Source organism: Acyrthosiphon pisum, chromosome A1, assembly GCF_005508785.2.
Source record: "Acyrthosiphon pisum isolate AL4f chromosome A1, pea_aphid_22Mar2018_4r6ur, whole genome shotgun sequence".
Lineage (NCBI taxonomy): Eukaryota > Metazoa > Arthropoda > Insecta > Hemiptera > Aphididae > Acyrthosiphon > Acyrthosiphon pisum.
The window spans coordinates 73,611,980-73,627,133 of NC_042494.1; the positions used below are offsets into that span (position 1 = coordinate 73,611,980).

Sequence of the window (15,154 nt, forward strand, 5' to 3'; positions counted from 1 at the left end):
TCTCTATATATATATATATAAAATAGAAGCCCCTTTTTTTTATGTACGAGCATATCTCGAAAAGAACTCTACTTATTTTAATACGGTTTTCACAAGTAAATCGGTCGAGTCACGGGGAAAGTTTTAATGTATAATAATTTTGTTTGGTAAAATTAATTGGGTGCCGGGTGGCCGAAAATAATAACAATCTATGTCTATATATATAGTACAAATAAATGATTGTTTGTATGTCATTGATCTCCTCCTAAACCACTCGACATTTTTTGTGTGTTTTTGAGAGAGTCTCTGTCCTCTGAACGGTTTAGATTCACTATTAGACCCAGTTAGTTTAACCCAGAGAGGTATTTTGTGATTAACGATAGACATTTTTGTTTATTTTTTTTTTTTTAAATAATTAGTAAAAAATAGTATTTTAAATGTTTGCCATTAGTTACTCTGGTAGATGACGTAAAAGGATCCATTAAATCGTCACACGCTTATGGTTTTGAATAAAGAAATTATATCTTAAAACAAACATGAGAGTTAAATGTATATATTTATAAGCTGTGGCTATTATATAGGTTCTCAAAAACTACTTGACCGATTTTGTGAAAATTTCAAATTGTTCTTGGAGATATTAGAAAAGTTTAAAGAGTACTTTGAACCACGTTCGGATTATACCAAGTGCTGTACTGTGTTTAATTCTTGCTAGGAGGTAAGGGCCCCGGGCTAGAAATTTTTAACATGGGCCCCTCATAATCAAGTTGCGCCACTGATTATTAATTATGTATTTTAATAATATTTCATGTCATTAGGTACTCATTACACTCGTTATAGTACTATAATAGCCAATGGCCACAGCCACAGGTGACAGGTGTGTCTTCGCGTCCGTGACTGAAGGTAAAACACTAATACTATACACGCCCTGCGTGGCGGCGTATATCGTATAATAATAATATAATATTATTATACTCAATTATAGTATTTGAAATTTGAATGCAAAAAATATGAACATTTAAAATTCAGAATGACCATGGTCGTAAACTCGGAACTCATAAAGTCATGACATCAACCACGGTTGAGACTTGTGACGTCTCCGGCACTTGACGCGGTAAATGCTCATAAAATTTAAATAATAACTGGTTCTGCCATGATGTCAGGTATATAATATATATTATATTGTTCTATGATATTATGCATGTCGCATGATGCATTCATGCTTGTCCATGTTCATACCTATATTACCATGGGTCGTGCATTTTGCGACCGCGACGTGCATACCATAATTTATGATAATAATATTAACATACCTGTCCATGGTGGGTACTGCGTAGTGCGTAGTAGCCAGTAGCCACTCGCCGTGCTCGCGTCCGCCGACCACCCGCGACCCGCGTCCGTGTGCGTCAACCGCGGAAGCAGCGCTCGACACCGGTCCGCGGCGATCGGCGTAACTAAAACCGTTACAAAAAATAACCGTCCGATACCAACACACACACACAGACGTAACACATTCGAACATTTCGAACGAGTCAGCGTACATTCGTAATTCGTATTTTGTTTTTGTGCGTCGCCATTTGCCGATCGTTATTCGTCGGGTTAATGGTTATTGAATTTCTGCTGTTTTGATCGTTTTTTGAAGCGCAACTGTCGTGCCGTTCGACATAATATTATCATTATTATTTAAACGACAACTGCACACGCCGCAATAAATATAAAACCGGTTGACTTACCACTACCACCGATGCCAAAGAGTTTTATTTTGCCGCCGTCGAGAAAATAGAAAGCATGTCGTCCATCATGTTCGGGTCGCCGTCGATGAAAGACGAGTAAGTACAAAATATTATAACCGACTGAATAAATGCCCGGAAATGTGCGCTTCAACGGGACGCAAATGTCGCGATGCACGATTTGTTTCACAACGCCTCTTTACCAGCAAAACATTACGGTAATTGACATGTAAAATGTCCGCATTTTATTTTTTTTCCTTTAATTATTGTTATACTTATCGGACTGATGCGTATTAATAACTACCATTTGGTAATTACCCAGCGGCCTGAGGCGTTTCGTTTCAAACTTTGCTCCCCAAACATATTATTATTGTCTTTCATACGATTACGTCTTATTTAATATCTAAACTGTTTCATTTCGACCTGCAGATCGTAATGCGTAGATACCTATTATTATATTCTGCGTTCTGTGTGCAAGATGATTTTCTGCATCGTTGTAAGGTCATAGTGTCCTTTTATCGTAATACCTAAACCAGTAACAGACTATTATTTCATGTCTTTGTTCAATAAGTACTAATTAATTCAGTACCTCTGTTTACAATGAAAATACTAGGAATCAGAGATCTTACCATTACCAATTGGATGACTACAAAAATAATTAAATATATAGGTAACTGTCATATTCTGCAGGAAGTACCTTAGCATTGCTTGATTGAATGATTATGACTAAACTCTTTAAAATTTATCATATTCACTACGAAATGAACAATTTTTTGAACTTATTAATTATAAATTACCTTATCTGTTGTAATATATTATATGATTGTCATAGTTTGACAGTGTTTATTGATAATTAACCTTTACTTATGAATTGTCCATTATTTCAGCTCGAGCTTTTTACACAAAATGGATTACTCAATGGGGTGAGTTTAATAATATATCAGATAATATAAGTTAATATTTATTATTTTTATTCTTATTTCAAGAAAATCTAATTGAAATGTATGTTATGAACTACACTGTTTTTAAATTTAAATTATTACTATTTAAAATTGATAAATAAATTACTAATAGTAATATACAACCACATTCAGCTATTTTATAATAATATTCTTCTCCACACCTGTAATTTATTAATCAAATTGAAAGCTAAATTACATAGGTATCTAAAGGTATTTACTTCTACTATTTAGGTTATCTATAGGTATAGTATTATAATACATTTGACATATTTTCTTTATTAAATTAAATAAAGCTACTTACCTAAATAGTTATTAAAATATAAACAAAGTACCTACCTACCTAATAATAAATACAATTTTAAGTAATGTATTTTAAATATACCTTTATAAACTTATTCAATAAGTAAAAACAAAATGTTAAATTATATTTAATTGATAATAGTGTTAAATTAGTTAGGTATGTGAATTTATAAATAATTTATAATAATTTATAAAAATATACAATTTAAGTGTAAAAATCTAAGACTTTAGCCTAAGAAGTAACTATTAAGGTTGATCAATAAAGTAAAATAAGTAAAATCATTACAGCACCTAGGTACCTTCCTAATACTGACACAATATACTTATATTATCAAATTGTATGGTTAAGCTAAGGTCACAATAGCACAATTTTAATACCTTGAAGGTACCTACCTAATTCTCAAAATAATAATAACTTGTGTCTTATACAATCTTTAACATCTGAACTACCTAAATATTAGTTTTTTTTTCTTCAAACTATTGAGATAACGTATTTTTGTAAAACCTCAACTAACCATCGCATAATTTTTAAAATTATATTTGATCTATAGTCCAGGTACAGATAAAATACGACTTATACTGGATGAAATTTGTGCATATTCAGAAAAAGAACTCCAAAAAGTACAACGCAATCTAGATGTTATATATGGAACTGATTCAGATGAAAAGAAAAACGGCATAAACCAACTTCATGAACATTTTAAAGCTCATATAACTGTAAGTATTGTCAATACATATATATAATAATAATATATATATATTATAATTACAATTACAATTCATTTTACTGTTTCAATGTTCAGTCATTTTTGGATGAAGTTGTTATGGAATCTGACAGAGACAAAAATAATATTATAAAAGATATTGAGGAATTGTTAGTTGAAAAGGAACTTTTAGAAAAGGTTAGTTATATAAACTGTGTTAGAAATGTTGTCAGGAAATCATATTTACTTATATAGACAATATGGTGTAGTCAAGTATAGAAGACGGACGTGTTATTAATAAATTACTTACTAATCTAGGAACTACAAATGCATATTTCAATTGATGACCACAATGATGCCACTCCATTGATTGATGTTCAAATAAATATTGATAAATCTCTACAAGAATGTAGAAAAATTAAAGAACAGCGCATGTTAGAACTTAATAGACTTCAAGAAGAAGTAATTTTGACTTATTAGCCCTTACTTTATATTTGTAATGTGTGTTTGTTTTCTTTAAATAGGAAAAACAAATTTGTCAATTACTTAATGAAAAACCTAAATACTCGGGCATTAAAGATATGCCATCTGCAACAATGCTGGAAAACATCAAAAGTCATCTTATAGATTTAACAAATACTCAAGTATTGTCATTATATTTTATTTTTAATGTGTGAACAATATTTCATTGAATGATTCACCTGATATTTAGATTAAACGTCGATCTACATTTGCGGAACAAAAATCAAAAGTTGAATCATTACTGGCAGATCTGGGAGAAATACCAATTTTACAGTTTGATAAAATGGTGTTGGGAGATCCAAACCAGTTTCAACTGTCAAAATCGAACTTGGATGAACTTCAAGTAAGACTAATATTTTAATTTTATGATATTTTACCAACTATTTTTATTTATTATAAACAGAAATTGATAAAACGCTTGGAAAATCAAACAGAAAATCAAAAATGTATGGCTATGGAATTAAGGACAAAATTAAATTCATTGTGGGATCGCTTACAAATTGATGTTTCTTATAGAGAACATTTTGTGAGTACAAAAAAAGGATTTGGAAAATCAGTTATACAAGAGGTACCTATATAAGTTTTAATATTTTATATTAACTTTTTATTGCAACTTGATTTAATGTAATTATATTTTTTTTTTAGCTAAAATTAGAAGTTGAAAGATGTGAGACATTAAAAAAAGAAAACATCAAACAATTTATCGAAAAGTTACGTAGTGAATTAAATGACTTATGGGATAGATGTCATTTTGGTGAACGTCAAAGAAAACAGTGCCCTGTGTATTATAGCACTGAGTATAATGAAGATGTAATGGACTTATTAGACATTGAAGTTGACAATGCTAAAAAATTCTATAATGATAACATGTAAGATTATATAAAAAATAATGAGCAATTGCCTTTAATGTGAATCATAATTATTCTGCACACATATAATTTTTTAATTATTGTTTATTTTTAGTTCTATTTATCATTTATTTGAAGAAAGAGAACATTTATGGAATAAGATGATTATGATGCAAGAACAAGCTAATGATCCAGCAAGACTTTGGCAAAACAGAGGTGGCCAATTACTTAAAGAAGAAAAAGAAAGAAAAATTATACAAAAAGTAAATTTTATTTAAATTAACATACATTTTTTTATACTATTTTTTAGTATTTGCCCTTTTAAGACTTGTTTAATAAAACATAATCATGTTTTACAGGAACTACCAAAAGTAGAAAGAGAACTAAAGAACCAATTGCTATCATATGAACAAAGAGAAAATAAAATATTCTACTATAGAGATGAAAGGTTATTTGATTTTATTGAAAGGCAGTGGGATGAATTAAAAAGCAATAAGAAAATTTTACAACAAACAAAGGTATCTATTATATTATTATTTTTTTTTAGAAAATAATGTATGTGAGTAATACAAGAATTTTATAAATTTTTTAGTCCAAGATACAAAGTGGAACAAAGCCTCAAACGCCACTAACAGCCACTCGCAGTAAAAGAAAGATAGTCGGTACATCAAGCAACCAAGCTTCTAAGGTCCGTAAAATCGGCATGGACCATAAAGCTGTGGTAACAAAATAATGCTCAAACAATTAATTGTATATAGAAATCTTTTATTCAAATTAATTCTTTCTGAATTAGAACTTAAATTTAATTTTATATTTACCTTGATCATATACTATCTATTAAAGACAATCATATTATTCTTTAGTATATAGTTAGACCTCGTTTATCAGACTTACCTATTTATCTGACTATAATAATATAATAACGGGCGTCTATTAATGTTTGTTTTTAATTTTTGAAATAAAAAGTGCAGTGAATCAAACAATTATTTATTAATTATATTGATAATTTCAAACATGTTTTATACTGAGTCGCATAATTGTCTTAGCTATGTCAAATAAACGAGGTTCTACCTAGTGTAAGTACAATTAATTGTTAAATACTACTCATTTATAATGATACTAAATTGTATTTGTTTATTCATTTTTAGGTTACCCCAAGAAGACAATTGTTTAATTTTCATAATACTAATGTAGCTACGTTAGTTCCGTTAAACTCTACCAAACTAAATGAAGTAAATATAACTACAACAAGACAGCATCCAACCTTCCATGGATCCAATGATGAAAATGGATCTGTTGAATCTTATGCAACCTTCCAGGTTTGAATTACGTGAGATAATGCGTTCCACACGTAATAATTTCTTTGTGTGTGAATATAATTTCTATCGCTTTTTATTTCGTATCAGCAAAAACTACATTTTTTCTAAAAAAAAATTTTATATTCTTAATGTTAATTTTTATTATATTTGAATTTTCTCAAAGGAATCTTAAAACTGTTTTTATAATGTTTTATGAATGATAGAATTATTTAATTCTTATTGATTGGCCAATAACTCATAAAGCCATAATTAACAAAACCATAGATATTACCTTAGAAAATGTGGTACTCAACTACAATAGTAGTACTACTAGTCAAATAATCTAAAACCAATATATGAATATAATTTTTTTTTTTTTTATCTATCGGAATTTTTACATATTTTACTAATTCACTACAGTTCTACAAATACAGCTGATATTTAATCATATATTTTAGTTAAATAATAAAATTAAATGATTCTTGTTATTTTTTATTTAAATATTAAATTAGTATAAAAAATATATTGTAATGTTTACATAGAATAAATTTGTATGCATAATATGTTGTTATTATTTATTTATGAACAATTTTGTAAAAAATTGATTCATTATGCTTTTAAAATTGTCTTTGTATCATGTATATTACATTATATAAATTAAAAACTGTCAATTTTCAGCCATTTAACTCTAATTGCATGTTATTATAAAAATGTGTTGTATCCCATAATTATTTATAGCAATATGGCTTTCTATGCTTAGTAAATAATAATCTTAACTAATTACTAATTATTTTAAATATTTTAGGAACATCTTGAATCCAAAAAACATAGGTTGTTTACAAGTCCAACTACTAAAAGTGTATTGAGGGAACCAAATGCAACATTTACTACACCGAGGAAACCATTAATGAAGACCCCTGTTAAAGGATCTCAAATTCCAATACCAACCACACCTAAAACGCCATTACGTACAACACCAAGAATGACGCCCAATACACGCACAGTTACCAAACTCACGCGAACTATAAATAACAAACTTCCAATAATTTTTTAACCATGTTTTAAAACTTTTTAATCAATTAACTGTTTAATTTTTTTTTCAATTTACCTTCTTGTATGTATAGTTTGTTACTTAAATTTATATTGTGTCAGTATTATATGTAAGAAATTTTTAGTTATACATTTGTGAATTTAAACAAATTATTTTTTATTACAATTTAATATAATATGGTATTTCAATAAATTACTCAATTTGTTTGTTGAATTAATATTTTTATTAAAAAATAAAATGTATAATCAAAAAGCTATTTCATATAATTTAAAAATCTTTGATTGTTTGAATAGACATAAATGTTATACTCTGCACAATTGTATATATATTAACTAATGTGCAAAAGATATTATATTGTTTTTATATTGAAAAACATAATATACACAAACTATTGTATTTTAATTTTAATTTTAATTATAATATTTTGTTTTTTATCTTCAAATATTTACATTTAGCGTAAAGAACATATTATACTATTGTTTATGTTAAAATTATAACAAACCAGAGTATTGGTAAATGTTATCACATGAAATTTAATTATTAAATATAAACACGTTTACAAGATAAATAACATTATTTTTAAGTAATAATATAATATTTGTAGCAAAATATAAAAAAAAAAAAAAACATGGTGATCCTTATGTTAAAAAATTGTTTTATTTATATGCAATATATTAACTCGAAAGCATTATTTTTAAAATATATAAATCACAAAATAAGTGAATATTTTTATGAAAGCTATTTGTTGTATTTTTCAATACTATAGTACTGGTACTTGACTAAAAATAAAAAAATACAAATGCTAAAGATTGTTAAGCGTTATGCTTGTATTTGATTAATATGCAGCTAAATCATATGACTGGCCAATTTGGTCAGCAATAACTCGATACTCTTGCTTGGCAGTGTCAAGTTTTTCTAAAATAAATAAATAAACTGTTAGTCGCATGCATGTTAATGATAGCTGTTATCATAGGCATTAAAAAAATCAGTTATTCACATCAGCTTTTGTTAGAATTTGTAAGACACTGATGTCTATACATGTTGATTCATCAAGCATATAACCCCCCCCCCCCTTGTATTATAGACTATAGTGTATTAGTCAATTGTAATTAGTGTTTGAAGTCTGAAATATTTCACGTGAAACATTGAATTAATTTTCAAACGCTAATTCTAATAGGTTATGACCGGCTTGTTGGCCCCTTTGTTTAGGTATGTATTTATCTTATGATTAAGATTCATCAATGGGCTTAAAATGGGACTGTCTCTTTGAGACTTCAAAAGCATTTTGCACATTGCCCCAAAATCCATCAAGCCGGTCCAACTTGGAATATATTTTTTCATACCTACAGGTTCTTAATGGCTTTACTATTTTTTGTTATAAATGTATGCATGGTTTAAAGTAGATTATGTTTGGGGAGGTGGACGACCCGCGGGGGGCAGTGCCTCCCTCCCACAGTCGCGCCGTGAATCACACACACACACACACACATATAAAAAAAATATATTGTGTTACACCTTACACGTTTGAATCATAGTTCACCTATAAATTATGAATATTTTAGCCAGCTTCAGACTGGCAAATTTCGAATCAGCCCGTCACAATACGAAAATATATCAGCCAACTGCCAGCAGGTAGTAAAATTATTTATTTCAAACCATTCACTGATTTAATCAGCTGTCTACAAAAAATGGTTATTGTTATTATCGTGTGTACAAGATCAAAAACTGTAGGATATACGGTTATAAAGTAAAAAACAAATTATAAACATATACTTATAAGGTACCTATCCACCTAGTTTGGTACCCGCTCGTCTACTATGAATTTTCATAAATAATAACATTAAAAAAAAAAACATTTTTGGGAGGTAATGATAATTATCACCTCAGCTTACGGCCATAATTCGTGGTGTCATCTAGGTAATGACAAATAAAAAAAAATTATACACTATTTGTGATATGTCCATATTTGTCATGTGGAGTACCTTAATACCTTACCTAAATTTAAAACATTTATACGCTTAAAATTTAAACAATCTAAGCTCGTGAAAGCTATTGCTTATAAAATTATATTTTGTACCTAAAAAAATAACTTAATAATAGTTTAGATTAAAGCCTTACTTACGTTTCATATCTATAGCTGTGCCTGCCAATTCACAACCTTTTATATTCTCTGTCGAAGGTACACAAATAATTTCAGTTAGATAGGTATATATCATTAGTATTTAGAAATGAATACTGGTGATTTTTTACCGTGGGAGAGGGCCCTTTCTTAAGCTAATGTCCCTACCAAAAAAAAAAAACAACTCGCAATGTACATGTCCAGTGTCCACTAATTTATTATGAATATAGCCATATAGGAACTTGTGATATATTTAAAATTTATCAAAAAATCTATAAATTGGTGATCAAAATATCTAACCTTAACAGAATGATTCACCGAGCACAATATCTACCAATACACGGGGGAAGGACTTTTATCGTTTAATTATGTCTTCATTAAAAATGTGATTTTTAACCTTCGCTTAAAATTTCAAGTCTAAAGACCTTGAGACCATATAATATTCTCAAATAATTGGATTTTTTATGACTATGATTTAATTACCTACTAGGTAGGTACCTACACCTACCTACTTATTCGGAAATGACCTGCGTGCAGTGTATCTACCCTCGATTTTACTATAAATAATTGTTAATCGAATAATTGTTTTGAAAACGTTGAGGTTTCCAATTCAAAATTTGTACGAGTTTCTCGTACAACGATAAGTTTTTAAGCTACCTATTAAACTTTGTATTATTATTACCTGGCTAGTGGCTACGAACTAATTAGGTACTAATATATTGAGTACCTACCTATCCACCTTACACATGGATATACTAGCTGTGTAACCCTCAACTTCACTCGGTCAAAAATTAACAATTAATAAAAAGAGTATTTCGTTATGTGGGAGGTTTTTTGTTTTAGTGGACCAATTAGTTCAGATATTATAACCTTTAGTTATATTTTTTAACGTGATTCAAACTTAAGGTACTCTCAAATCTTTTCTGATATCTCCGAAAACAATCTCTGAATAGTTTTCATAAAAATCGGTCGAGTAGACGAGTAGTTTTGAGTCTACCTGTATATAATACTCAAGTCTAGGCAAAAAACATAATATAGAAGAAGAATTTTATAAATAAACACTGACATTTGTTTAAAGATATACTCTGTTTAGTGTTTATTCAAGTCCATAATCGCGACGATTTGATGCACGCCCGAGTTCCTAATACCAATTGCAATCAATTTATATTATAAACAACAAAACATTTTTAATTTACATCTCAATATCCTTGTGTGAGCACTCAGCGAAATTCTTCAAAATACAAATTTTGTAAAGTCCTTTCTCCTTAGTACACCCCTCTACATTGTGGTACGAAATTACGATGAAAATTTAAAGTCTCTAACTACCTAGTTAGTAACTACTATCATAGTCAGTGCCGGATCTTGAACTCTTAGGGCCCCGGTGCAAAAAAAAATGTAGAGGCCCCTAATTTAAAATGTTATAAAATGTACTATATATTAGAAAATGTTCAATACATCTACTTTTGGATTCATTCGCACTACGCCGAATGCAATACGACGTAGACGTTTACGTTATCGTGTATCGGTCAATTGGTGTATCAGCGTACACGATAATGTGTATAAAAAATAAATACAAAACAATCAATCAAACATTAAAATTATAATTTACCACCGATGGGAATAAATTAAATATACTTTCAAAGTAAAATTAATTAAATACATTATTTTAAAAAACAAAATATACATCTTACCAAGTACCAATTTTATTCTATAGTACTCGATATCCATAATATCGGGGTCCCCGAATATTTCAAAGACTCGGGGCCCAGGTGCAATGCACCGGTGGTTTATATCAAGCACTGATCATAATTTAAGCTCTACGTGACTTCGTTGATCAGTCAGTTAGGACACGTTCAATTATAATATAATATATATATTTTGGATAATAGTCCTCAGTAATGGCTTTATATAAAATATAAATTTAAATGTAATAGATATATTTTGGTCAAGTACTTTTTTATTTTGAAAATTTTTGTAAATCATAAAATTCAAACATTTTAATTAATTTATAATAATTATTATCAGTGGTGTAGCCAGGGGAGAGGGGGCTAATTTTTGACATTATGTCAATACTCCATAGACAAGTATAATATTGCATACCTACACCTAACATTATATGAATAGGTATCTACCCTCGACAGAATATATGGAAATTGTATTATTATTAGGTATTATTTATTATTTTCATATATAGTCTGTGGTACCTATGTCTATAATAATATGAATGTAGGCTGTAGCCATTAGGCATTAGGTATGATATGTATACCTACCTATTACCCAATAAGTAATAACTAATAACTAATTAATATAACATATAGCAATAGAAATTGTATTTATTATATTTATTAATATTTTTTATTGCCCCCCCCCCCCCTTAGAAATCTTTGCTAGGTATTCCACCGTTTATTATAATTTTCAAATCATTATAGTCTCGTGATATCTTAAAAACCTATAACGTTGGATTATTATCCTTATATAGGTACAGTAAGTAGGAAGGTAGGTACATACATATATTATATAACTCAGAAGTCAGAAATTACCATTTTAAATTTCGATTTATATACCTGTCCATGGCTATTTTTATTACAATAAAGATTTCAAATTTTTATTAATTTATTTAGGTACTCAATGTCACGTTTATATAGATCATCTATATCTATAGATACTGCTATATAAAATTAAGTCGCTTTTTTTTGTTCGGGATAAACTCCGAAACTAGGTACTAATTCAATCGTCGTGCAGTTTTTTTTTAATTAAAGAAGACATCACAGAGAAGGTTTTAGGCTAATTTAAAAAGGGAATTGATCACCTCCGGTAGGTGCTAAAACAGGAATTGTATACAGATATAAATATATATTTCATGTATACAGATATATAGCTAGGTATAGGTATCAGATATTATTATATTAAGCGTACATAGGTACCACCACTCCATCTAAGACCTAAGTAGGTACCTACCTGAACTTATTAAACTATTAACGGTTTTTTCGTCATAAATATAAACAATAATATACGATATACCTACCTATATTCATAATCATAGGCGCAAATAGCGTTTGAGATTTGGGGGACTTAAAGCCTTACTTTGATAATATTGAACAAGCTTAAAACAAAATGTGGGAAATTTTTGGAGGGGCTTAGCCCCTAAAGCCTAGCCTAGTCTACAGATCCTTCACAGTTCACGTTCACTATATATTATACCTAAATTATCTTCTGCGATGTCTGTTTGTAATTTGTATTGCGTATAGTTAGGTACCTATATTTTTTTTAAACCTTTAACCTGCCTATGTAGATTGATGTATGTTTGATAAGACAAAGGTACCTGGGAGTTAAACAATATATTATAATATAAACGTTTTTGAAAATGTATCGACAGTTAAAATCATCATTTAATCAATCGAACGAATACAGACCTAGGTTTTTGGTAGGTAGGTACCTACCCTATAAATTTTTTTTTCAAATATCCATCGTTTAATCAAATTTTATTTTTGATTATTTACAATATAAACTATAGATAAAAGTTGATTTCGCCAAGTCCATATACAGCTATAACACCTGTACCTATCAGCTGTGAAAGTGAATTGCCCAACATTATAATGTAGCTCAACAGTTTCCATACTCAGATCTGTCAACACCGATAGGCAGTGACAGTATCATTATGTATAATAGGTACCTACTATATTTATCTACTTATACCTATTACATGAACACCAATCGTGTCCATATAAGTAGGTAGAATATATCGTATGGTAAGTGTACCTATATATGGATATATTACATGGACTGGTATTAAGCATTTGGTGTCCACATTAGGTCCATTTTTAAGTGATCGCAGCCTATCCATGATGCCACGTGACATATATAGTCACTTATTAGGTATGTTTATATCATAAACCTATAATCGAATGGACTATGGACAGCGCTTCCCACACCGCCCTGCACTTGGTTAATCCAGACGACATAACCAAGAGAGCAAAACACAACTAATGAGCATAATATGAGAGAGAAAAACATGTTTTTGCACACTATAACGGCCCCAAAATCTCACTAATCTCACTCGACAAACCCGTCTGGTGATTTCCTCTCTCCATTGGTTTATAGGTCTATGATATCTATTCATCTACACTCTACAACATAACTATCCGTATAGATTGAATTAGGATTAAATGCATACATTTTAAATGGTTTTTTATACCTTCGTACTTTGTTTTCTACTATATAGTTGTGGCTTGTGTGAGTGTCGATGAGGCATACGTATTACTCCCCAATTGTCAAGAATGCACTATGGTTCAAGTCGATATTTTTTTATTTTAGGTCTCTCTCGCTTCCGATGCCCATTAATCAGTCACTATAATACTATAGTCAATAATAAACACTATTCAGGTGTATAGGGTCGCGTGAAATTAAATTTATTCAGTGGTACGATTTTTAATCTAAACTGTGACTATACCGTCGTCATAGTGAGTTATACACTCGAGTACTTGACGAAAAAATCCTAAAACGAACTGTTAAACATTACCTATATAAATGTGCATCAGAAAATATGTAAAACTGCAGCAGTGTGTCCGTATCCATAGTTACCGGAATAATTTATGACACCAACTTGAGACCGCGGTTCGATAAGAAAACCGAGTTCGTGTGACCTAAATTCAGACATATCTACGTCACAAGCCACACAAATTGGAGTTGACCGATGGGTTTATTTTCTACCCTATAGGCACTTACATATCATGTCAATGGGTATTTGTATACGCAGTCATATTATAGTTGAAGAGTTGGGTACGGGGTATACCTATATAGACTATGGTTAATAGTTAATACTTTTAAAGGGTGACGGAAAGTCAAGTCGTTACCTACTCATCGTAAAACAATAAAAAAAAGTGCCCAGTAAAATGATCTATTTTTATCTGTACCTATTATACTCATATTATGAACGCGTTAATAAAATATAATGACTAGGTAATGAATATTATATAATCAATAATAATTGGTAGGAAACGTTTTCAGAAAATATTTTATTATTGTTTTTGCTCGTAGTTTATGTAGGTACCTACTAAATTCATATTTTATAAATTGGCGAGTTGACCCGGAGGCCGGAATTACAATTACTATAAACCGTCATCGATGTATCATACGCGATACGCTTATCTTCTTAGTTCTTGCCAACATAATATCTATGCTAACATACCTATATGCTTCAATTTTTGTAACGGTTTTACGCGAGTACGACGACACGATTTCGTGCTAGGAAGTTATTAATGGTTTTTTTTCGCCCGTGTAGGAGGTGTGTATCGATTATATTATATATTATAATATGCATAGTTTTGATGTCTACGTCTTAATATTTGCGGTAAAACTCTAATTTTTTTTTTATAATATCAAACAATTTTTTAGATAAAAATATAATGGATTACGCGTGCAGTTCGATGTACCTACCTATACCTGTAATTGACTATAATATAATAGGAGGTGATACCTACGTGCTTTTATACCGAAATTCTAATCCACGACAAAATTGAAGAGGCGAGTATGCCTAATGCCTATAATGCATTAGTACAAAAAAAATTTATAACCTAGGTACTTATAACAATATAATTCATTAGCTAAATAGCATATAGATTAAAACAATTAATATAGTAGGTAT

General features: G+C 29.6%; 2 protein-coding genes across 10 annotated transcripts in view; one reads left to right on the forward strand and one right to left on the reverse strand.

Moving 5' to 3' along the window:
• The first annotated feature begins 1,323 nt into the window (after positions 1 to 1,323).
• Positions 1,324 to 8,042, forward strand: LOC100164430 (protein regulator of cytokinesis 1). Of its 7 annotated transcripts, none has more exons than XM_008180399.2 (14): positions 1,324 to 1,805; positions 2,594 to 2,629; positions 3,520 to 3,685; positions 3,772 to 3,870; positions 3,991 to 4,134; positions 4,197 to 4,316; positions 4,385 to 4,537; positions 4,598 to 4,762; positions 4,840 to 5,063; positions 5,158 to 5,305; positions 5,402 to 5,560; positions 5,635 to 5,763; positions 6,191 to 6,361; positions 7,146 to 8,042. In XM_008180399.2, exons 1-14 carry the CDS (start codon positions 1,765 to 1,767, stop codon positions 7,392 to 7,394), a joined length of 2,004 nt encoding a protein of 667 aa, XP_008178621.1. In that variant the 5' UTR covers positions 1,324 to 1,764; the 3' UTR covers positions 7,395 to 8,042. The 7 variants fall into 7 exon arrangements, with proteins under 7 accessions (XP_008178621.1, XP_008178623.1, XP_016656385.1 ...); XM_008180401.3 differs by having other exon boundaries at positions 1,792 to 1,924; positions 6,191 to 6,372; positions 7,146 to 7,159; XM_008180398.3 differs by having other exon boundaries at positions 1,793 to 1,924.
• LOC100161663 (tropomyosin-like) overlaps positions 7,634 to 15,154 on the reverse strand; it is a 40,815-nt gene continuing 33,294 nt past the window's right edge. For all 3 annotated transcript variants that reach the window (XM_008180391.3, XM_008180390.3, XM_008180388.3), the window contains exon 8: positions 7,634 to 8,306. In XM_008180391.3, the coding sequence (XP_008178613.1) occupies positions 8,227 to 8,306 (80 nt within the window). In that variant the 3' untranslated portion in view covers positions 7,634 to 8,226. The remainder of the gene's footprint in view (positions 8,307 to 15,154) is intronic.